Source organism: Schistocerca americana, chromosome 1 (assembly GCF_021461395.2).
Source record: "Schistocerca americana isolate TAMUIC-IGC-003095 chromosome 1, iqSchAmer2.1, whole genome shotgun sequence".
NCBI lineage: Eukaryota > Metazoa > Arthropoda > Insecta > Orthoptera > Acrididae > Schistocerca > Schistocerca americana.
The window spans coordinates 225,981,583-226,006,571 of record NC_060119.1 but is presented as its reverse complement, the minus strand read 5'-3'; the positions used below and the strand labels follow the sequence as shown (position 1 = coordinate 226,006,571).

Below are 24,989 nucleotides of genomic sequence, written 5' to 3'. Positions count from 1 at the left end.
TAGAGGACGCGCGTAATTGCGCGGTGGCACTTTGAATGATCGGCGAGTTACAACAATTTCTCTCTCTTATTTTAGAAATTTAGTCTAATGTATTATAAGTGTACACTTTTAAATGTGTCAGCCTGTCATGATATACATAATGCAATCAAAATTGCAGTACATAAAATGGAATGTCATGATCGATGACTGACTGGTATCGCTGACTAGTTACCGTTTGATGTACATGCATGTTATGTTTTAAGCTCTACCCACAGTCAATCTGCATGTCAAAAATCTTGGTAATTGCATAAATGTCAACAAGCTGCAAAATTTGTTATATGTACTGTTAATTCCATATTACATGGTTCTCAACATGTTGTATTATGTCTTGTAGATGCTTGAAAATCGCACAAACGCCAAAACTTCAATAGTAAAATAAAAACAGTAATCATGAAAAGCAACATTAGATTATTTTTAAAAAATTATAAAAGATCTGGGCTCATATTGCAAGGAAGTAATGCATTTTGTTCTTCCTAAGTGATGGTTATATGCCCATACACACATCAGACGCTGCAAACACAAGGCAGCAGAATCGTGACAGGATACTTGAGAGAGTGAGTGAGTGAGAGAGAGAGAGAGAGAGAGAGACTGTCTGTCTAGTGGTGATCTGAAGATAGTTGTATTGATGTGTTTGCTCAGAATGCTCGAAACAAGTTCTTACAACTAAATATTATATGAGTTGAGCAATTCCTGCGGCCACTCGCTGATGTTGTAATCGTAGGATGCTAAGTTTTTCGTTTTGAGAAGTGCACAATCTTACATTTAATGGAAGCTGCCTATCACTACACAACTTGGAAATCTTATCTAGATCTGACTCAGTATATGTGCAGCTTTCTATTTAGACAGTTGCATCATCTGCAGAAAGTCTGAGGTTGTTACAATGGTGTGCAAAACGTAAGGACGAAAGTGACTTTCTCATGATGTTCCCCCCTGGACACTATGGCAGGTAGCCCTACAAAGTGAAAGAAAACCAATTATTTGTCATATACACAAACTTAACGAGTATCCACTGTAGCTACTCTTGCACATTAGGAATTCTATTGCAACTTAACTGACACACAGTTTACTGTCCAGCCAGAAACAGAGAAAAAGCTCTTTTCAAGTAAGACTGGGTCTTTGTCAGTTATGTCCTTGCCCAAAGAGGAAAACCATAATTATGAGTGACTGGATGCAAATTTCAAACCCATCCTCGTGATTGCGAGTCCACCGCCTTAACTGTTACATCACTTCAATCAAGTACTCTATACAAAAATATTTTCAATACAGAATGCTTGGCTGGCTGCCTGACCTCTGAACACTTGGTGCCCGAAAGGCCCATGACACCGGTTGCTGACTGCTTGCTCTTTTTGCATCACGACTCCACTTGGCCCCAATATCCTCTACTACTATTAATTTCTGTGAGTATGAAGTGTTTACGCAATTATCCAGGGAAAATTTATATGAGCCACTTAGAGCCCAAGTGTTTTTAATTCACTTTATTCTTGGAAACTCCTGGTTGGAATACCAACAATATAAGGAAAAGATAGGTTGATACAGTAACGATGACACATTAAGCTGGAGACTGGCACAACAAAAAGACACTTACACATTATATATATATATTCACAAGCAAGTACTCAGACCACCAACTACAGCAGCTTGGAGCAGAATGCAACTGTCATATTGAACAGAAGAGAACAGAAGCATTAATCTAGAAGGGGTCTGGAAGTGGAAGGATGTGTGGTTGCATTGGCAAAGGTTGCACACAAAGAGGTTGGGAGATGAGAGTAGGGAGGAGGTGATAGGACAGAGTGAGTGAAAACTGTTGTGTGAAGGATGTGGTGACAGTAGGTTATCATAAGGATAACTCCTATCTGTGCAGTTTGGAAAAGCTGGTGGCAGAGGAGAGGACCCAGATGGCTTGGATAGTGAAGGAACCATTGGAATCAAGCATATTTGTTCAGCTGCATGTTGTGCCACAGGGTGGTCCACTTCATTCTTGGCCACAGTATGGTTTGTTGTCGTACCAATATAAAAAGCTGTGCAATGTTTGCAGCAGAAGTGGTATAATAAATGCCTGCTTTCACAGTTCGCCCATCCTCTGATGGGGTAGGATAAGCGTGTGACAGGACTGGAATAAGAAGTACTAGGTGGATGGATTGGCTAGGTCCTACGCCTAGGTCTTCCACAGGGTATGATTCCTTGGGAAGAGGTTGGGACTGAGAATTGCTTAGGGATGGACTGGGACATTGTGGAGGTTGGTTAAGTGATAGAACATCACTTTAGGAGGGATAGGAAGCATCTTGGGTAGGATGTACTCATTTCAGGCTTGGTCATAGGTAATCAAAGCCCTGGAGGAGGATGTGGTTCAGTTGTTCCAATCTGGGCTGGTAATGGGTGATGAAGGGAGCACTCCTTTGTAGCTGGTTCTCGGGGCTGGTGGGAGGACTGGGGATGTGATAGGAAATGGCACTGGAGATGCTGTTTGAGGACTAGGTCTGGGGTATAGCGCCTGTCTGTGAAGGCCTTGGGGAGACCCTCAGCATAATGGGGAAGAGAGTTCTTGGGTAGCAAAGCTCTATGGGAGGGATTATTTGGTGTGGAAGGGATGATAGCTGTCGAAATGCAGGTAAGGTCGGTAGTTGTTGAGTTTAATGTGGACAAAGGTGTGGATGGAGTCACCAGACAGGAGGAGGTCAATGTCTAGGCATATGACACACTGGGTTGATGAGGACCAGGTTAAGCAGATGGGATAGAAGGTACTGAGGTTGTGAAGGGAGAAGGATCAGATGTCTTGGGCCTGATTCCAGATCATGGAGATATCATCACTGAACCTGAACCAGACTATGGTTTTGTTGTTTTGGGAGGCTAGGAAAGTCTCTTCTAGATAGCCCAAAAACAGGTTGGCATAGGAGGGTGCCATGCAGGTGCCCATGGCTGTCACAGATTAGTTCGTACACCTTCCCTTCAAAGGAGAAGTGACTGTGAGTTAGGATAAAGTTAGTAAGATGTGTTAGGAATGAAGTACTGAGTTTGGAGCCATTAGGATGTTGGGGAAGGTAGTGTTTAATAGCAGCAAGGCCATGAGCATAAGGGATGTTGGTGTATAGGGAGGTGGTGTAACCAGTAACAAGTAACAAGTAAGGATCCAGGTGGTAAAGGGGTGGGTATGGTGGCGAGTCAGTGAAGGAACTGGTTGGTATCTTTGATGTGGGAGGCCATTTTATGGACAATTGGCTGAAGGTGTTGGTCAATGAGGACCAAAATTCTTTCAGTAGGGGCAAAATAACCAACTACAATGGGATATCTAGGATTGTTGGGTTTGTGGATTTTAGGGGGCATGTAGAAGATGGATGTGTGGGATGTCATAGAGGTGAGGCGGGAAATGGATTCAGGGGAGAGGTTCTTGGAAGCACCTAAAGCTATATGAGGGATTATAGGTTACGTTGGACTTCTGGGATGCGACTACTCTGACACAGTTTACAGGTGGATGAGTCAGGTAATTGGCAGAGGCCTTCTGTCAAGTGATCGCTGTGATTTACGACAACTGTGGTGGAACTTTGCCTACAGGTATGATAAGTAGGTCAGGATTTGTTTTAAGGTGTGTATGGCTGTCCTTTCTTCTACTGAAAGGTTGGTGTTCTGAGGAAGGGACCTGACGAAGGATGATGAGGACAAGTTGGAGGTAAGGAATTCCTGGAAGTTGCCGGGGGGTGGTTGGATGAAATGGGGTGGGAGGATTATGGTTGATGGTGGTATGAACTGGGAGAGGCACGCTTCAGAGTTGGAATTATGTTGGCTTTCATTAGAGGGGTCAGTGGCAAAGAGGTGTTTCCACTGCAGGACACTAACTTTATCCTAACTCAGAACTACTAATTATTTGAAGGGAAGGTATATAAACAAATCTGCACCACTGCCATGGGCACCCACAATACCCTCCTATGCCAACCTGTTTATGGACCAACTAGAGGAGACCTTCCTAGTTATACAAAACACCAAATCCACAGTCTAATTCAGGACCATTGGTTATACCATCATGAACTGGAATCATGACCAAAATATCCTACCTTATTTGTTCATAACCTCGATAATCTCTCTTCCATCCACTTCACCTGGTCCTCCTCAATCCAATGCGCCATCAACTTGGATATTGTCCTCCTCCTCTCTGATGGCTCCAATCACACAGTTCTCCATATTAAAACCACCAACCACCCACAGAACATGCATTTCAACACCTGTCATCCCTTCCACACCATAAAAACCCTCCTACACAGCCTGGCCACCTGAGGACACCGTACCTGCAGTGACAAGAAATCCCTTCCCCAGTATGCTGAAGATCTCCCCAAGGTCTTCACAGGCGGGCGCTATCCCCCAGACCTAGTCCGCAAACAGCATCTCCAGTACCATTTTCTCTCACATCCCCAATCCTCCCACCAGTCCCAAGAACCAGCTACAAAGATGTGCTCTCTTCATCATCCAATACCATTACACACTGGGACTGAACCAAATCATTCACCAGGGTTTTGATTACCTATCATTATGAGCTGAAATGAGGGACATCCTACCCAACGTCCACCCCATTCCTCCAAAACCCACACAACCTCCACAATATCCTACTCAATCCCTATGGAACTCCCAAGCCCAACCCCTTTCCACACACCACATCCCTGAGGTAAACATAGGTGTAAGACCTGCCCAATCCATTAGCCCAATACTTCTTATTCCAGTACTGTAACAGGCTTATGATCCACTATCAGAGGCCAGTCCACCTGTGACACCAGCCATGTCATGTACCAGCTCTGCTGCAATCACTGCACAGCTTTCTATATTGGCATGGCTACCAACTGGCTGCTTCACTATCCCAGCCATCTGGATCCTCCCCTCAACTGCCACCTTTTCTGAACTGCACAAATTGGATTTGCCCCACATCCTTCACCCAACTTTGTTGTATCAACTGCTCCCTACTCTTATCTCCCACCCTCTGTGTGCTGCCCTCTGTCAATGCACCCACTCATCTTTCTCCTTCCCTGCTGCTCTCCTTTTCCCTTCCTGCTCCCTCTACCCCTTCTCCAATTCCCTGCCCCACAGCCTCCCGTCACTGATCCTGCTGGCAGTCTAGTCCCTGCACACTCCACCAGACAGCACTCTTCTCCCACCTGTACCATGCTATCGCTTTCCCTTCCCTGCAGCCCCCCCCCCCCCCCCTGCCAAATTGCTGCTTCTATGTGGCAGTTGTATTCCAGTCTGACCTGCTGGAGAATGTAGTCATGTTTGAATGACTGTGTGCGTATTTATGTCTCCTTTTCTGATGAAGGCTTATCCAAAAGCTGATGTGTAAATGTCTTTCGTTTTGCCTGTCTGCAACTTAACGTGTCATCTTTATGGCAAGTAGCAATGTATCTTTTGCTTATTTGTTCACAATATTCTTGTTCTGATAGGTTTGATGATTTACTATGAATGTCACATGAAATTCAACAGTACTTTTTGTATTAATCTTTTATCATATACATTATTAGAATAGAATTAAATGGACACACACACACACACACACACACACACACACACACACACACACACACACACGAAGGTTTAACTTCTACAAGCTTTCAGAGCCAGTGTCTCCATCTTCTGGCAGAAGAGTTGAAGGGGCAGGAAGACAGGTGAAGGAAAAGGACTCTAGAGATTTAGGGAAAGGGGTACAGTTCAGAAAAGTCATCCAGAACCCTGGGTCTGGGGAGACTTACTGTAAGGGATGAGAAGGAAAGACCGATTGTTGTGGACTACATCGGACGAGATTTAAAACCTTAGGGCTTAAAGGTGGAAGATAGGGTAATACGCAATACAGAGATTACTACTAAAACATTGTGCACGAGTTAATAAGAGTGAAAAGCTAAGTGCATTGTATGTAACAGAGGTGAGAGGCGGGTGGCAAAAAATAGACAGGTAAGAAAATGAAAGATGTTTAACTACAATGGAGTGAATGAAGGAGTAGTTAATGTGAAGAAATGCTGAGGCAGAAGAAATTAACATAGATTAAGGCCAGGTGGGTGGTGAGAACCAAGGACATGTCATCGCGATAGCTCCCACTGGGGAGTTCTCTGAAACTGGTGTCAGGGGGAAAAATATTTCGGATGGCATGTGTGGTGCAACAGGCACTGAGGTCACAATTGTCATGCTGTAGGGCACACTCTGCAACAGAATGTTGTGTGTTGCCAGTGTCCATCCTCTGCCTATGCCCATTCATCCTTACTGATAATTTGGTGATATTCGTGGCAATGTAAAAGGCCAAACAGTGTTTACGTAACAGCTGGTAAATGACTTGTTGTTTCACAGGTGGCTGTCCGTTTGATAGCACATGTTTTGCCGGTTACAGGGCTGGAATAAGTGGTGGTAGGAGGGTGCATATGGCAAGTCTTGCAGCAGGGACAGTCACAGGGATAAGAGGAATAGGGTAGGGAGATAGGTTCAGAAGGAGCATAGGGTCTCGCAACACTATTACAGAGATTGGGAGGGCTCACTTCAGGGCATAGTTTTAGGAAGAAATGGCCCTCATTAATACACTCAAGACCAGGTTATTACTGGGTGACAACAAGTGGTGTGCTCCTAAGTTGTTTTTTGGAGCAATCAGCAGTACCAGCATTGGATGTGATGGCCCGGGAAATCTGCTTTTGAAAAGGGTGTGGGGATAATTATATCCAGTGAAGGCTGAGGTGAGAGTGGTGGTGTATTGCTGTAAAGAGTCTGCATCCTTACAAATGTGTTTGCCTCGAATGCCAAGGCTGTATTGGTGGGGGGGACCACATCTGACATCGAAAGTATGGTAACTGTCAGAATGTTAGTACTGTTGTTTATTAATAGTAGATTTAATGTGGACAGAAGTGTGTAGCTGGCCTTCTGTGAGGATGAGATCAACATCACGGAAAGTGGCATCGGATTTGGAATAGGACCAAGTGAAATTTAATTGGGAGAATGTATAAATAGATTCCAGAAATTTGAACAGGTTTGCCTCACTGGGGTCCATACAGCAAAGATGTCACCAATGTATATAAAGCAAACTAGGGGCTGAAGGCTTATGGGTTCCAGGAAAGCCACCCAATTATCAATCAGGACGAATGGGCATAGACAGAGGGTGTATACCAGCAACACACGATATCCTGATGCAGAGCATGCTCTACAACATGAAAGGCAAGATTCTTCCAGACACCAGCTTCTCAGAACTCCCCAGTGGGAACTATCGTTACGACATGTCCTTGGTTCTCGTCACCCACCTGGCCTTAATCTACGTTAATTTCTTCTGCCTCAGCATTTCTTCACATGAACTATTCCTTTCTTCACTCAATTTTAGTTTTCTACATCTTTCATCATCTTCCCTCCCACCTCTGTTACATACAATGCACTTAGCTTTTCATTCTTATTCACTCTTGCACAATGTTTTAGTAGTAATCTCTGCCATGCATGTAACCCTGTCTTCCACCTTTAAGCTCTCAGGTTTTCAAATCTCGTCTGGAGCAGTCCTCTAACAATCAGTCTTTCCTTCTCATCCTGTCCGATAAGTCTCCTCTGAGCCACGGTTTTGGGTGACTTTTCTGAACTGTACCCCTTTCCCTAAACCTCCCCAGTCCTTTACCTTCAGTCCTCTTCCTTCCCTTCAACTCTTCTGCTAGAAGAAGGAGCCACTGGCTCCAAAAGCTTGTAGAAGTTAAACCTTTTTGTGTGTGTGTTCTCCTGCTGCCACTTGGTGAGCAGATTTTTTTTATCTATCCCTTTACAATACATTGTCAATAATTGATTACTTTCATTGTTACATTATTAGGATAGTTTTTCCTAACTCAAATTAACAATTCCAATAAATTTTATCCAGTATAAACATAATACAAGGACCAAAATGAAGTTATACCACTTGCAATATAACTAGTACATGACTTTATTTACTATTAAAATAAACATAACAATCAACAACACTATATTTACCTAATTTTCATTACAAGTACTCATTAACAATGCTATCATTTCCATTTAATGGCTCTGAGCACTATGGGACTCAACATCTTAGATCATAAGTCCCCTAGAACTTAGAACTACTTAAACCTAACTAACCTAAGGACATCACTCACACCCATGCCCGAGGCAGGATTCGAACCGTAGCAGTCCCGCGGTTCCGCCTTTCCATTTAATGGCACAGTATCTTCAGCACTGTCAGGAGGAGGAAGATTCTGAAAATAGTGCTGATGTACAGGAGGACTGAAGGGCAAAAGGTCTTCCAAGCTCTCCTTGTGAACAGCTTTTCTTAAAATATGTTAGCTTGAGAAACTGTGCATCCTCCTTAAGATCCCAGCTTGAAGTCCAACTTGTAAAATCCCACATCCATTGATTGAAAGAGTTTTCTTGGAAAACAATGTGACTGGATCACTCTTTTGGCACTGAATCCACTGCATCCATAGGCATGACAATGTTATTCAATCTTAAGTATCCCTGCTTGTGACTGACTTCAACAAATTTGCCAAGAACAAGAAGTCGTCATTTCTCATTACAGTAACATTGAAAGGGATTTTTTTTCTTTAACTTGGCAATAATATTGCACCAATCATTGGGACAAAATATCTGTTATGTCTTGCTGCAGTTTTCTATTGCAGCAATATCACCATCATTGGTGACACAGGAGTAGCCACTTTTCAATAACTTTTGGGCTATGAATTCAATATGTTCCTTTTCAGCTAAATACTTCAGAAGTAACAGAGACCACTCACTGAAAAGCAGAAGCATTGAGTTATCAACAGGCACACACAAAATAGAAAGAAAGCTTGCTGGTTTTGGCGAGCATGCACACACGCACACAAACATGCTCGCCTGTGCCCCTACATAGTGCTAGCTGGATGCACAATGTCAGGATTGCAGTTCGGCAGGTGGACTAGGGAGGGATGTGGGTTGTATGGGGTAGGGTGGGTAGAGGGAGAGGGGGACAGGAGGCAGAAGAGAGGTTGGGGGTGGATGGCTAGTGGCTCAAGAGTGAGGCTGCCAGTTTGCTGGCTAGGAATGTGGGAGGGAGAGGTGGCACGTGCACATGAGGCACGAGGGTTGTGGTATCAATGGATGTGTTACAAGGGAAACTGCCAACTGCTTAGTTCGGAAAATACGGTGGCAGAGAGCAGGATCCAGATGACCAGGTTTGTGAGGCAGCCCTTGAAATCAAGCATATTGTGCTCAGCTGCATGTCGTACCACCAGATGCTCAACTTTGTTCTTAGAAACAGTTTGGCAGTAGCCATTCATTCTGGTGGACAGCTGGTTGGATGTCATACTGGGATAAAAAGCTGTGCAGTGACTGCAGCCAAGTTGGTATATGACAACTTTCACACATGCCCTGCCTGTGATGGGGTAGGATAAGCCTGTGACAGGAAAGTAATAGAAAGTGTTGGGTGGGTGGATCGGCAGTTCTTGCACTTGGTTCTTGCACTAGGATATGATTCCAGTGGCAAGAGGTTGGGAGTGGGAGTGGCACAGAGATGGACTAGGATGTTGTGTAGGCTACAGGGCATGATGATAGATAATCATAGCCCTGAAAAGGATGTGGGTCAGCCATTCCAGTTCAGGGCGATACTGGGTGAGGAAGGGGAGTGCACCTTTGTGGCTGATCCTTGAAGGCAGCTGGAGCATTATGGGTGTGTGAGGCTATGGCAAGGGAAATCTGTTTGCAGACCACCTTCATTTATTACCTTTTTTTTTTTTGGGGGGGGGGGGGGGGGGGGGGGGGGGGGGAGCAGTGTTGTGTCTGTCTCTGGAGGTTCTCAAGAGCCCTTCCACGTACGGTACTGGACAAGGGTGGTCAGGCTTGCCAGGATGTACGAGAGGGATTTTTTGATGTAAAAGGGATGACAGCTGTCTAAATTCAAGTACTGTTGCTGGTTACTGAGTTTAATATGGACAGATGTGTGAATGGAGCCATTAGAGAAGTAGAGGTCAACATCCAGGATGGTGACATTTTTGGTTGAGTTTGTGAAGGAATGAGATTAGGATGTCTCGACCCTGGTCCAGATCATGAAGATATCATCAGATCATGAAGATATCATCAATAAACCTGAAACCGACTAGGGGTTAGGAGTTTTGACAGGCTAGGAAGGTTTCCCTAGCTGGCCCACGAATAGGATTCATAGGAGAGTGCTGTGTGAGTGTGTACGACTGTGCTGCACTTCTTTTTATACCTTCCCCTCATAGGAGAAGTAGCTGGGTGTCAGGATATAGCTGATAAGGTGTAAGAGGAGTGATGTAGTGGGTTTGGAGTCTGAAGGACACTGGGAGAGGTAGTATTTCATAGCAAGGCCATGGGCATGAGAAATGTTGGTGTTTAGAATGGAGGTATCAACAGTAATGATTAGGGGTCGTGGAGAGCCAGTGAAGGGAGTGTGTTTCATGTGAGAGATTAGGTTTTGGGCAACTAGTTGGATGTGTCAGTCAAGAAGAGCTGAAATTCTTTCAGTAGGAGCACAATAACCTGCTACAACTGGTTGCTAATGATGTTTGGGTTTTTGTATTTCAAGAAGCATGTAGAAGATGGGTGTGCAGGCTGTTGCTGGGGCGAGGAGGGAGAGGGACCCGGGAGAGAGATTCTGGAATAGCTCTGAGGATTTCAGTAGGAACAGGAGGTTATTTTGGAGTTCTGGAATGGGATCATTATGGTAAAAGGTTGTAGGTACAAGAGACAGACAGCTGGCAGACACCTTCCATCAGGTAGTCACTGTGATTCATCAAGACAGTGGTGGAGCCTTTGTCTGCAGGGAAGATGATTACATTACAATGCATTATGAGATAGTATATAGGTGTCCTTTCTTTTGCTGAATTTTTAGCATTTTTAGAAGGGGACATGGGGAAGGATGATGTCTCCAAGATGGAGGCAAGGAACTGCTGGAAGGTGAGCAACTGGTGGTTAGATGGATGTGGGATGGGCCAGGGGGCACAGCTGGATGGTGGTACGAACTGCAAGCTGTAAAGTTCAGTGTTGGGACCAGGTTGGCTTCTGTTTGAGGGGATAGGCTGGCTTTTGTTTGAGAGATTGGTAGCATGGAAATGTTCCCATTATAGGGATCAAGAGAAGTAGAATAGGTCTTCGACAAGTCCGTCATGATTAAACTTGGGTGTGGGGCTGTAGGGGGGGAGGGGGGGGGGCTTTTGATTGCACTGAAACTTCTATGGGATTGAATTTGTTGGTGTAAAAATTAAAAAACAATGTTTTGCATTTGTTTGGGTACCGTATTTTGTAAAGTGCTGGACTTTTGGGGGATTTGGCAGATTGAAAACGTCAGCTAGGCAAGATCTGCGTGCCACGGGGGATTCTCAAGGGGCTTCACTCTGGTTAGGATAGGTGTGGTGCTCCAAGATGGGAGCATGATGCCAACAGGTTGGACAATTTATGGAGGTGATGTCTGGAACACTCTTCTTGGTGACAGAGAACCATTTTAAGCAAAAGTTAGTTTTTTCACACGTCTAAACATTTATGATGCCATATCTCCTGAACAATGTGTCATACAATGATATAATTTTGCAGGCACATTCAGTGGCATTGTGGGTACTGTCTTCAAATTGTTGCTGTGATTAATTAGTAGCACAGAAGTAATCAATTAAAACGTCGTGCCTGATGCTGAAGTTTGACTGCATGAACAGTGAAAATTCAGTAAGTAATAAACTTGTTTGACATTATGTTTAAGTTCACTAAGTGAGCTCATTCTCCAGTAATGGACGAATACAGGGTGATTCAATGATGATGTTTTCAGGGATGATGGAGAAGGGTAAATTCATCAATTTGAGGTACCTAGGGATACTCATCCAGAAACGACCGAGTCAAAAATTGTAAGTGAAAATCGTTCTGATACCACTGATGATGGACCTATTCTACTGCAAGCTCTTTGATTTAAATATTTTGGTAGGAGGTGGTGTGGACCAAAATACAAAAACATTGTCCAGTGAACATGGGCTCTAAAATGCATACTGTAAGATTTATGTGCACTTGTCCAGTACACGACAAGTTCCACAGTATCAGATGAACAAGGAAAGAGCTCGCAGTAGAACAGGTCCACTGTCAGAGGTATCTGAACAACTTTCGCTTGTAACCACTGACTTGGTCATTTCTGGATCATGTCCATTACAGGAACTTGATAAACTTACCCTTCTCCGTCATCCCTGAAAGTCTGTAACACCACCACGGAATCACCCTGTATAATCCAGGTATTTGCACACGACCAGTTAAGCCGCCTCAAGATATACACACAGTTTCTAACTATTATACTTGTCTTACTGTGTTAAGATTTTAACGTAAGATAATAACTCTTGATGAGTAATCATGACAGCATTTTAAATTTGTAAGTTTGGTCAATAATTATATGAAATACTGAAAACTAAATTTTTGTTGACACTGGAAGCCGTCAGGTAGACAACTTGCAAATAGTAACCTATTCCGTGTTAGTCACTTAATAATACTCACCACTGGACATTGTGTGTGCTGAAGGGATTAGCAACAGCCAATGCCATGTTGTGAAAAGTTAGGATGGAACTGCTACTCGGGCTTGAGCGATCCATTACACGTACTTTCACCACACATACGACATTGAATGGGAAAAGAAATACACCATGAATAGCATGAAAGTGATTACCGTATTTACTCGAATCTAAGCCGCACTCGAATCTAAGCCGCACTGAAAAATGAGACTCGAAATAAAGGAACAAAAAATTCCCGAATCTAAGCCGCACCTGAAATTTGAGACTCGAAATTCAAGGGGAGAGAAAAGTTTTAGGCCGCACCTCCAAATCGAAACAAAGTTGGTCCATTGTAATATGGGACACAATTTAGGTCGAATGAAAGACGATACAGCTACAGTAGTTTGGTTCGAGTAAGATTAGCAGTTAAGTTTTACCAGGCAGCCATTGCTACGCATCAGGCGTTCCGTCCGTATTTATACGGGTACCCTTCCTTTTTCACGTGCTTCGTCTGGTTTGAATCGATTGCGTATTTTGCTTTGACCTGATAAGTGCCGTTTTCTTTGTTTAGGTGTTTACTTCACTCTAAGCTGAAAATGCTGCGTCATGCATTGTTTGTCGCATTCTGATAGTGCGTGTTTACGGCCTGTAGCCGCCCGCGGCATGGCTTACTTTTGTGTGCGCTACCGCCGCATAAAAAAAAGAGAGAGAGAGAGAGAGAGAGTCATCTCATTAGCGAAACAATGGCAAGAGACTGCTATTTGTTGTTACTTACACTGCTGCTTTCTTTGATAATGATCATCAACAAGAACCAAATAATAGACTGTGTATGACAGAACATGTTCTGAACGAGAGTTAGGCGAAAATTTTTCTCCGTTTGAAAATCTTTGCGGCCGCTTCTTTAGTACATTACATTCTGCACAGAAATTAGTCATCTTATATTTAAAAATCTAGTCAGTTGCCGTGCTTCGTTTCTGACTGTATCACTATTAGGCATAAGAATAATACGAATATAAACATGACATGATACGTATATTCTTCCACGTTTTCTGTTGTCTCACTCTAGTTTCGTAGTTTATTAGGCAGACAGGATTTAAATGAGATAGCAGCAAACACGAAAGAATACATGGCAAAATGTTTATATTCGTATTATTCTTATGGTGAAGAGAATACTGCATGTGATTCACATTTCATCAGGTTCCTATTAGCAACAGTCTTGCCAGTCGGATTTTCGTAGTACATTGAAATTCTGCTAAATTTAAAGATGAACAATACGGAATTTGTATTTACTTCGTTGGTTAATGTATGAAAATGCAGTGGTCGAAACTCGGGGCGGAGAAAAAAAAGCTCGTCTTCCACCTTTTTTAAAAAAAAAAATTATTTACTGACGCAGAGGTTTTGTCGCCAGTATTTATCTCTGTGCCTACAAAGCATGCCTGTGTAGCGCTGCATATATTCGATGGCAGAAGTTAGTTGTGGCGGCACCTACCAACATTTTTCAGAACTTCCGCTTGCTTTGCACTCAATTCTAAGTCACAGGCGGTGTTTTGGACTACAAAAACCAAAAAAAAGTGCGGCTTAGATTCGAGTAAATACGGTACAATGCATACCATTTGCGATTAGAGCAATGACACATGCAGCTATGAACTCATCATGTTGAAGATGGTTTCCTTCACAAGTTCCTGTAGCCTACTGTTTCCAACCTATGAAATTGCTGTGTGCCAGATTACTGAGAGTGGTTGCATTTTCTATTATATTAATGACTGGCTTTGATTTAATCACAGTGGTGGCAGACTGGATCCACTTTTTACCATCAGAAATTGTATCCTTCTTTCATCCTTCTTACACACGTACGAGCAACCTGACCTGTACTGTACTCGAAACAACATTAAGACTGCATTTAAAGTATTTTCAGTTTTCAAAATGAATGCATATACTCTCAATACTCCACACAGTTAATGATGGTCCTAGAAATCAATGAAGGCATCCCTGTAGCACACGTTTAAGCTGTTGTGACTTCTACAGCTACAACACTAATTTATTTAGGTTGTTCTTGAAAAGTTTAAAACCCTTTGTCCAAAATGTGATGTTATCAGTGTGATGAGAACTGATATCTAGGACATACAACAAGCAAAGTTGTGGGGAAGCAAGAGCTCCGCAGCAGATAGGCAATTATGATGAGAATATTTATGTATATCGGAAAAGCACAAGTTGTGAAAGACTGGCTGGAGTAAGGACCTCTTATCAAGCAAGCCGAAAGTTACTATTTCTCTGTTTTTCCATTTCTTAAACCATCCATCTACTTTATAATTTTAAATTCTCCCTTATTAGGCCTAACTATTATTTTCCTTCCACTCATAATTAGTGTTGTGATATTTCAATCTCAAATTTATAGCTATTGTGACTGATCTCCTTACTGGGTGGTTTTTCCTTCTTTGCTCCAGAGCTTGGAATGTCTATAAATTACTGTTAGCTCTTGTCTCCATTCATTCCCAGTGAAACAATTATTTTTACCTTGGAAATTGGAATATTTGGTGTTTATTTGCTTTTCCATATGCTTGTTGGATCCAGTTCGGTTTCCCTTCAGCAGTTTTACCTGATTCAGTGACTGATATGTAGACCTTTCTGTTCAATGAAGCATCATCTTGCATATCTGACTCCTAAGTTTCATATTAACGCATGTTTCTCTAAATACATTTTGGACACTAATAGAAATCTAATCTTCCAATGGCAGAAGAGTAGGCATGCTTTCAATCTAATGACTGCAGCACACTATTTCTTTGTAACAAAGTAGCAAAACTGATGTGGCCATCTTAGAACCATTTTAGGGTATACAAATATGTTGGTAAACATTAAAGGTCATATGTTTTTAGATGCACCAGTGGTAGATGTTTCCCTTAGTCTGTTTTGTGTGTGTTCTTTTTACATGAGTGAGGGACATGCGCTACAACTTGCACATTATGGACAGCAATTGCACATTATGGTCACCCACACCAATTCTCCCGAGTCCTGGTCCACATCTTCATCATCATCTGTGGACAAGTCCTACTAAAAGACTCCGTAGAGAGGACCATCACATAACTGCTTGAAACACAATGGATAGTATTCTCACTTTCATAAATTTTAACACTCTTCGTGGATGAAAGGCTGCAACAATCAAATTCTTGAAGATGGTGGAACATATGACTTACTCTATTTGTTTTTTAACAGCAAAGTTTTTGTGTTTAGTTAATGATCTATGTTGTTGTGCTCTTCAGTACAAAGACTGGTTTGATGTGGCTTTCCATGCTGCCTTATCCTTCTGAATCTGTTTACTGTATTAATCTCTTTGGCTCCCACTAAGTTTTTTAACTTCCCACATTTCCCAATAATACTAAATTGGTGATCCCTTAACATCTCAAAATGTGTCCTATCAACCTATCTCTACTTTGAATCAAGTTGTACTTCAAATTTCTTGTCTTCCCTATACTATTCAGCACCTCCTAACAGTTATATGATCTACCCACCTAATCTTTAGCATTCTTCTGTAGCACCACATTTCAGAAACTTCTATTCTCTTCTCGTCTAAACTGTTTATCGTCCATGTTTCACTTCCTTACATGACTTTACTCCAGAAAAATACCTTCAGAAAAGATATACAAAATATTCTAAAATAAACAGTGCATACCTTCAAAGTCACTGATGCTCCTTTCACCTCAATTATTTTTGAGAAATTCACTGGAGGGAGGACATTCTCGGACTTCTCATAATACTGGCTAAAATGTTCTGACAGCAACTCAAGAGCATGTGGAAACAGAACTGGATTCTTGCAAACAGCATCATGAAGACCTAAAAGAAAAATTAATAACAATGTTTTATCAAATTAAAACATGAATTACAGCACAGTTAAAACCTCACTAAACTGCTGTGAACTTTCACAGTATAGGCATGGAAAAATAAGTTACAGAACATCACATATATGTACACCAGGGTGACAAAAGTCATGGTATACTGTCCAACATTGTGTCGGCCTCCTTTTGCCTGGGATATTGCAGCAACTCCTCTTAAGTCCCTCACATAAATACTGAGCCATACTGCCTCTATAGCCGTCCATAATTGCCAAAGTGCTGCTCGTGCAGGATTTTGTGCACAAACTGACCTCCTTATTATAGGGTGGCCGACTCATTCATTTGAGTTATCCAGAATGTTCTTCAAACCAATCACAACTGTGGCCTGATGACATGTTGCATTGTCATCTATAAAAATTCCATCACTGTTTGAGAATACGAAGTCCACGAATGGCTACAAATGGTCTTCAAGTAGCCAAACATTACCACTTCCAGTCAATGATTGGTTCAGTTGAACAAGAGGACTCAGTACATTCCACGAACACACAGAACTCGTCACTAAGGAGCTACCACCAGCTTCCACAATGCCTTGTTGACAACTTTGGTCCATGGCCTTGTAGGACCTGTGGAACACTCTAACACAGCGTCAGCTCTTATCAACTGAAATCAGGAGTCATCTGACAGGCCATGGTTTCCAGTCACAAGCCAAGTAGAGGCACTGCAAGTGATTATGTACTTTAGTAGTGGCACTCGTCTGTTGCCATAGCCCATTAACACGAAATTTCGCCACACTGTTATAACATGTATGCCCCATATCAATTTTTGCAGTTATTTCACACAGTGTTGTTAGCGCTGACATTTCTACACAAACACCACTGCTCTTGGTTGTCAAATGAATGCCGTCTGCCACTGCAGTGTCTGTGGTAAGAGCAAATGCATGAAATTCGGTATTCTCAGGACATTCTTGACACTGTATCTCAGAATATTGAATTCCCTAACAATTTCCAAAATAGAATGTCCCAAGCAGCTAGCTTCAACTACCATTCCGCATTCAAATCTTAATTCCTGTCATGTGGCCATTATCACATCAGAAACCTTTTCACATGATCACCTGAGTACAAGTGACAGCTCCACAAATGCGCTGTTCTTTCATACCTTGTGTACATGATATTACCACCATCTGTATATATGCATATCCCAATCCCATGGGAGGAGGAGAGTAGTGTTTAATGTCTCATCGACAATGAGGTCATTAAGCGATGGCGCACAGGCTCGGAATAAGGAATGATGGAGAAGGAAAGTGGCCATAGCCATTTCAAAGGAACCATCCCAGCATTTGCCTTAAGCAATTTAGGAAATCACAGGAAACCTAAATCAGGATGGCTGGATGCGGGTTTGAACTGTCGTCCCCCCAAATGCACTATCCCATGACTTTTGTCACCTCACTATATAATGCAGCAGACAAGACAAACACTAGATCTCAGAGAGTCATAGACGGATGCAGAATGTGGGAGAGGAGATCATAACAACATGTTCCATTTGGGCACTAAATAAACATAGGTAAGCTAGTGCTGTTGCTGGTTGGTGGTAACCCGTGGACACAGATAAATAACAACAATCTGAAACCGTTACACTCGACCGAAGACCAATAATGAGACAAGAACAGCCAATTTGTTCTAACGGAATGAAAAGCATTACTGTTCCAGAGAACCACAACTTCCTAGTTCAGTGACAGATATGGCAGCTAGCATACTGGGAAATCCCGCACCAAGCAGGTCAGTATCACAAGTGACGTGTTAGGCATATTAGACAATATTTAAGCCACATGCACTATATTCAGGTAGAAAAGTCTGTCTTTAACCTCCACAAGTCAGAAAGATGCACCCTAATAGGTACAAACTGTGGTTACTAATGTGTCATAGGCAAAGAGCAAACTGACATAATACATAAATAAATTATTGTGAATCTGAGAAGCTCTACATCATAGTTCTCTTTCATGTTGTTAACACATAGGTGGCACCAGATTTTTGCTGAAGTCTCCACGTTTGATGTAATGCACATTGGTTTACTTGAACATTTTAGATGCTCCTATTTTCTTATTACCCAGAGGATACCACCTGTCATATTCTTGTGAGCAGAAAACCACTTTTCTTCAATTATATGGTACTTCTATTATTTCTAACTGATGTTGAACTAGTGATACACTCTGTAACTATCACTTCTATTACAAATGTTACTTTCAATGGGATCCTTTAAAAAAAAAAAAAGGAAGACTTTCTTGTTTCAAAATATGCTTCATTAAAAATTATACTATAATACTTTGAAACAAGTTGGCAAAATAAATACATGTAACAGTTGCACAATGAAATTATTTTTCCTCATGTCGACATCTACATCCACACTCTGCAAATCACCAAGGAATGCATGGTTGGGGATACATCCAGTACCAGTCACATGTTGTACATTGGAAGAGAAACTACTTCATTGCTTCTGTGTGTCAAGTAACCTGTTCAATCATGTCCTTGGCTGTAGTATATTGCTAAATTCCTTACCGTATATATCACTGAACCTTCATAAGTAGGCTTTTGCAGAATAGCTGACATCTATCTACAAGCAACTACCGTATTTACTCGAATCTAAGCCGCACTTTTTTCCGGTTTTTGTAATCCAAAAAACCGACTGCGGCTTAGAATCGAGTGCTAAGAGGAAGTTCTGAAAAATGTTGGTAGGTGCCGCCACAACTAACCTCTGCGTCAGTAAATAAATTTAAAAAACGGTGGAAGACGAGCTTTTTTTTCCTCCACTCTGAGTTTCGACCACTGCCTTTTCATACATTATCCAATGAAGTAAATACAAAGTCCATATTGTTCATCTTCGAATGTAGCAGCATTTCAACGTACTACGAAAATCCGACTGGCAAGACTGTCAGTATGGCCAACTCTGCATTCTGAATTTTTTCCTACCTGTGAGAAGAGATGGTTGCTAATAGGAACTTTTATGAATTGTGAATCACATACAGTATTCTAGTCACCATAATAATAATAATAATAATAATAATATAAACATTTTGCCATGTACTCTTTCGTGTTTGCTGCTATCTCATTTAAATCCTGTCTGCCTAATAAACTACGAAACTAGAGTGAGACAACAGCAAACGCGGAAGAATATACATATCATGTCATGTTTATATTCATATTATTCTTATGCCGAATAGTGATACAGTCAGAAATGAAGCACGGCAATTGATTAGATTTTTAAATCTAAGATGACTAATTTCTGTGCAGAATGTAATGTACTAAAGAGGTGTCTGCAAAGATTATCAAATGGAGAAAAATTTTCGCCTAACTCCCGTTCAGATCATCATCTATCATATGCAGTCTATTATTTGGTTCTTGTCGATCATTATCAAAGAAAGCAGCAGTGTAAGTAACAACAACTAGCAGTCTCTTGCCATTGTTTCGCTAATGAGCCGATTCTCTCTCTCTCTCTCTCTCTTTTTAAAAAAACTGTAAGCGGCGGTAGTGCGCACAAAAGCAAGCCATGCCGCGAGCGGCGACAGGTCGTAAACACTCATTATCAGAAAGCGACAAACAATGCATGACACAGTACAGTAATGCATTTTCAGCTTTGAGTGACGTAAACACCTATAACAAAGAACGGCACTTATCAGATCAAAGAAAAATAAGCGATCAATGCAAACCAGACGAAGCACATGAAAAAAGAAGGGTACCCGTATAAATACGGACGGAGCGCCTGACATGTAGCAACGGTTACCTGGTAAAGCTTAACTGCTAAGCCTACGACTCGAACCAAACTACTATAGCTGTATCGTCATTCATTCGACCTAAATTGTGTCTCATATTACAATGGACCAACTTTGTTTCGATTTGGAGGTGCGGCCTAAACTTTTCTCTCCCCTTGAATTTCGAGTCTCAGATTTCAGGTGCGACTTAGATCCGAGAAAATTTTTTTTCCTCGATTTCGAGTCTCCTTTTTCAGGTGCGGCTTGGATTCGAGTGCGGCTTAAATTCGAGTAAATACGGTATTAGTTCAGGTTTCTCAGTATTTCTGTAATTCTCTTCTGGGAGGAATACAAACTTGTAACCACTTACATGGCACTTCTTTGTATACATTCAATGTCACCTATTAGTCCTATTTGGTATGACTCCCACACACTCATGCAATATTAAAAAATGAGATGCTAAAGTGTTTTGTAAGTAATCTTCTTTGCAGACTATCCACGTTTTCCCAGTATCCTCCCAAAGAATCATAATTTGCTACCTGCATTGTCTATGCAGCCTTTCAGTCTCATCAGTTCATTGGCCTACTAAAGCACCTGGTTGTAACATGCTACACAATATACCTTCCACCACACAGAGTTCCAACTGTTCTACTTATCTAATAACTCCATTTTACAAAGAAGAAATGTTAGTTAACATCTTCAATTGTGAATATCTGATTTTTTTTCCTTGTAAAACTTGCAGAACTCTAAAGTATGTAACATATCCTATATAATACAATCTTAGTTATTTGCAAGACATCATTATACTACTATTTATGTAACTTTAATACATGTAATCACATACAGTTTGGCAGACAGAAAATCAAGGAATCCAAAATGACACACAAAATTGGGATATCTACTTCACTACACACACAAATACTAACAAAGAGATAGAGGGGCTGGCCAGTACTTACCTCAGCTCAGTACAGCCGATAGATACACATAAAACAGAACTGAAAATTTACATTCCTAGCTTTCGGAACTTTGTTCCTTCATCAGGGAGGAGAGAGGGGAAAAAAGGGAAGAAGGGAAAGTGGATTCAGTTACTCACAACCCACGTTATGAAGCAACAGGGAAAGGTAAACAGGGAGGGTAGCAAGGATGGAGGTATGGTTGTCAGAGGGAAGCCAAAGATATTCTACTGTAAGTACTGTGCCAGCTTCAAACCAAAGAGGATGCATACAGAAGTAAAGTATAAAGATAAACACAACTATGTAGGATGAAAAGATGCGTGAATGGCTAAAGAGGAAAGGGAAAGAGGAGAAGACTGAAGAGTGAATGGGAGTGAGGTTGTTTAACGTAGGTTCAGTCCAGGGGGATGGCGGGATGAAAGGATGTGTTGGAGTGCAAGTTCCCATCTCCGCAGTTCAGAAGGACTGGTGTTGGGTGGGAGAAGCCAAATGGCACACACAGTGTAGCAGGTTCCTAGGTCCCTAGAATTATGCTGGAGGGCATGCTCCGCTACTGGGTATTGGGCATCTCCTAGGCGGACAGTTCGTCTGTGTCTATTCATTCGCTCAGCCAGTTTGGTTGTTGTCATGCCGATGTAAAAGGCTGTGCAGTGCAGGCACGTCAGTTGATAAATGACATGTGTAGTTTCACACGTAGCCCTGCCTTGAATTGTGTATGTTTTACCAGTAGCGGGGCTGGAGTAGGTGGTTGTGGGCGGATGCATGGGGCAGGTTTTGCAGCGGGGTCGGTTACAGGGGTAGGAACCGCTGGGTAGAGAAGGTAGTCTGGGAATATTGTAGGGTTTAACAAGGATGTTACGGAGGTTAGGGGGGCGACGAAAGGCAACTCTGGGTGGTGTGGGGAGAATTTTGTCAAGGGATGATCTCATTTCCGGGGTTGACTTGAGAAAGTCATATCCCTGGCGGAGTAATTTGTTGATGTTTTCGAGGCCAGGATAATATTGGGTGACAAGGGGGATGCTTCTGTGTGGTCTGGGGGTAGGAACATTGTTGTTGGACGGGGAGGAATGTATTGCTCGGGAAATCTGTTTGTGGACAAGGTCTGCAGGATAGTTGCGGGAGAGGAAAGCACTGGTCAGGTTATTGGTGTAGTTGTTGAGGGATTCGTCACTGGAGCAGATACGTTTGCCACGAATACCTAGGCTGTAGGGAAGGGAGCGTTTGATGTGGAAAGGATGGCAGCTATCAAAGTGAAGGTACTGTTGTTTGTTTGTGGGTTTGATATGGACAGAGGTGTGGATGTGAGCTTCAACAAGATGAAGGTCAACATCCAGGAAGGTGGCTTGGGTTTTGGAGAAGGACCGGGTGAAATTCAGATTCGAAAAGGAGTTGAGGTTATGGAGGAAATTAAGGAGTGTTTCTTCACCATGAGTCCAGACCACAAAGATGTCATCTATAAACCTATACCAGGCCAGGGGAAGCAGCTGTTGGGTCTTCAGGAAAGCCTCCTCCATGCGGCCCATGAAGAGGTTGGCATAGGAGGGAGCCATCCTGGTTCCCATGGCCGTTCCGCTGATTTGTTTGTAGGTCTGGCCTTCAAAAGTGAAGTAATTATGGGTGAGGATGAAGTTGGTAAGTGTGATAAGGAATGAGGTTTTTGGAAGATCTTCGGGTGGGCGTTGGGAGAGGTAGTGCTCAAGGGCAGAGAGACCATGGGTATGTGGGATGTTTGTGTAAAGGGATGTAGCATCTATGGTGACAAGAAAGGTTTCAGGTGGGAGAGGAGTGGGAATGGATTTGAGGCGTTCTAGGAAGTGGTTTGTGTCTTTGATGTAGGACGGGAGTCTGCGGGTGATAGGTTGTAGGTGCTGGTCTACCAGAGCTGAGATACGTTCGGTTGGGGATTTGAAGCCTGCTACAATGGGACGGCCAGGATGGTTCTCTTTGTGGATTTTGGGTAATAGGTAGAAGGTAGGCTGAGCGAATGAACGGACACAGACCAACTGTCCGCCTAGGAGATGCCCAATACCCAGTAGCGGAGCATGCCCTCCAGCATAATTCTAGGGACCTAGGAACCTGCTACACCGTATGTGCCATTTGGCTTCTCCCACCCAACACCAGTCCCTCTGAACTGCGGAGATGGGAACTTGCACTCCAACACATCCTTTCATCCCGCCATCCCCCTGGACTGAACCTACGTTAAACAACCTCACTCCCATTCACTCTTCAGTCTTCTCCTCTTTCCCTTTCCTCTTTAGCCATTCACGCATCTTTTCATCCTACATAGTTGTGTTTATCTTTATACTTTACTTCTGTATGCATCCTCTTTGGTTTGAAGATGGCACAGTACTTACAGTAGAATATCTTTGGCTTCCCTCTGACAACCATGCCTCCATCCTTGCTACCCTCCCTGTTTACCTTTCCCTGTTGCTTCATAACCTGGGTTGTGAGTAACTGAACCCACTTTCCCTTCTTCCCTTTTTTCCCCTCTCTCCTCCCTGATGAAGGAACAAAGTTCCAAAAGCTAGGAATGTAAATTTTCAGTTCTGTTTTATGTGTATCTATCGGCTGTACTGAGCTGAGGTAAGTACTGGCCTGCCCCTCTATCTCTTTGTTAGTATTTGTTTCACATCTTATATGAGATTTTCCATTAATCATTTAGATCACCTATATGGTCCACATCCTTCATTGTTTTGTCCCTTTTGTTAGCTATCACTTACGTCTGTCATCTTAACACTTTCTCTTCTTCAGTGTTTTACATATACATAAATAAATATTTTCGTCACCAACTGTGCTAGTTTCATCTTCCTCCTATTATCTTGTTCCGTTTATAGTCCTCTTCTCTTTTTTATTTATTGATTTATTTATTTAACATTCCATAGTTTTAACGTTCGTTATTCGCTGTTTCCCAGCCAACAATCACTGCCAACAATCTCTTCCACACCTACCAGTATCATCCATTTCCGTCGATTTCTTGTTGCTGGCGATATTTTTGTGCCATTGGCTATCTTTCTCTGCCACAAGAAAAATTTTTTGGGACATTTCTGCCCCACCCGCGATCTTTTTTGCGGCACGCGCGATCGCTTTTGCGGCACGCGCGATCGCTTTTGCGGCACGCGCGATCGCTTTTGCGGCACGCGCGATCGCTTTTGCGGCACGCGCGATCGCTTTTGCGGCACGCGCGATCGCTTTTGCGGCACGCGCGATCGCTTTTGCGGCACGCGCGATCGCTTTTGCGGCACGCGCGATCTTTTTTCGCCACTCGCTATCTCTGTTTTTGAGCTACGTGTGTTCTTTTTCCCCTTATCTGCACATACTTGCTTGGTCTGGTCAACTTTTTCCGTATTTTTCTTATTTACTGGTCTTCCTTTGGTATTGAACATTACCAACACAATTTCTTTCCTTCTCGTCCTTCCCTCCGTGTTTTACTCCTTCTTATGATTACTATCTCAACTTTAGTTATTTAATTTCCCTATCCACCAGTTACCCACTATGTACCCTAATCCTATACCACATTATTTACATTCATTCCGGAAACATGCATTCACTGTAGCCAAACTGCAATCCCACATACTTTTCCTCCAGTCCTGCTTAACCTTTGGAATTACCCCTAAAGGGCTTACCTTAAAAGTTCCCATCTCTGGGTCCAATTCCTCCTTCCACCAGTCTCTCCTGGACTTCCAGAACCTTCAATCCTTAGCCCTTACCCAACTTGTCCTGAATCTCTACACTACTTCATGTAACCACCACTCCCAACAGCTCCTATCTCTCTTCAAAGTCCTCCACCTCTCAAACCCTTGCTTGGAGAACACACTGAGGAACATCATCCTAGAAGCCAGCTGCAAACTTGAGTTCCATGCCACACAACACCTGAAAAACTATCCACAGTGCTAGTGCAACACCTAAGAAGTGGGGTCCCTCTCCCTATCCCTCACAAACACCAACCACAACAGAACCTTCAACAAACCCCCCTCATAGCCAACAA

The 24,989-nt window shown here is 42.6% G+C and overlaps 1 protein-coding gene across 1 annotated transcript in view; it reads right to left on the bottom strand.

Moving 5' to 3' along the window:
• Positions 1-24,989, bottom strand: part of LOC124621679 (Fanconi anemia group I protein-like) — a 276,076-nt gene that overhangs the window by 147,451 nt on the left and 103,636 nt on the right. The window contains exon 12 of the mRNA XM_047147159.1: positions 16,150-16,310. Within this exon, the coding sequence (XP_047003115.1) occupies positions 16,150-16,310 (161 nt within the window). The remainder of the gene's footprint in view (positions 1-16,149; positions 16,311-24,989) is intronic.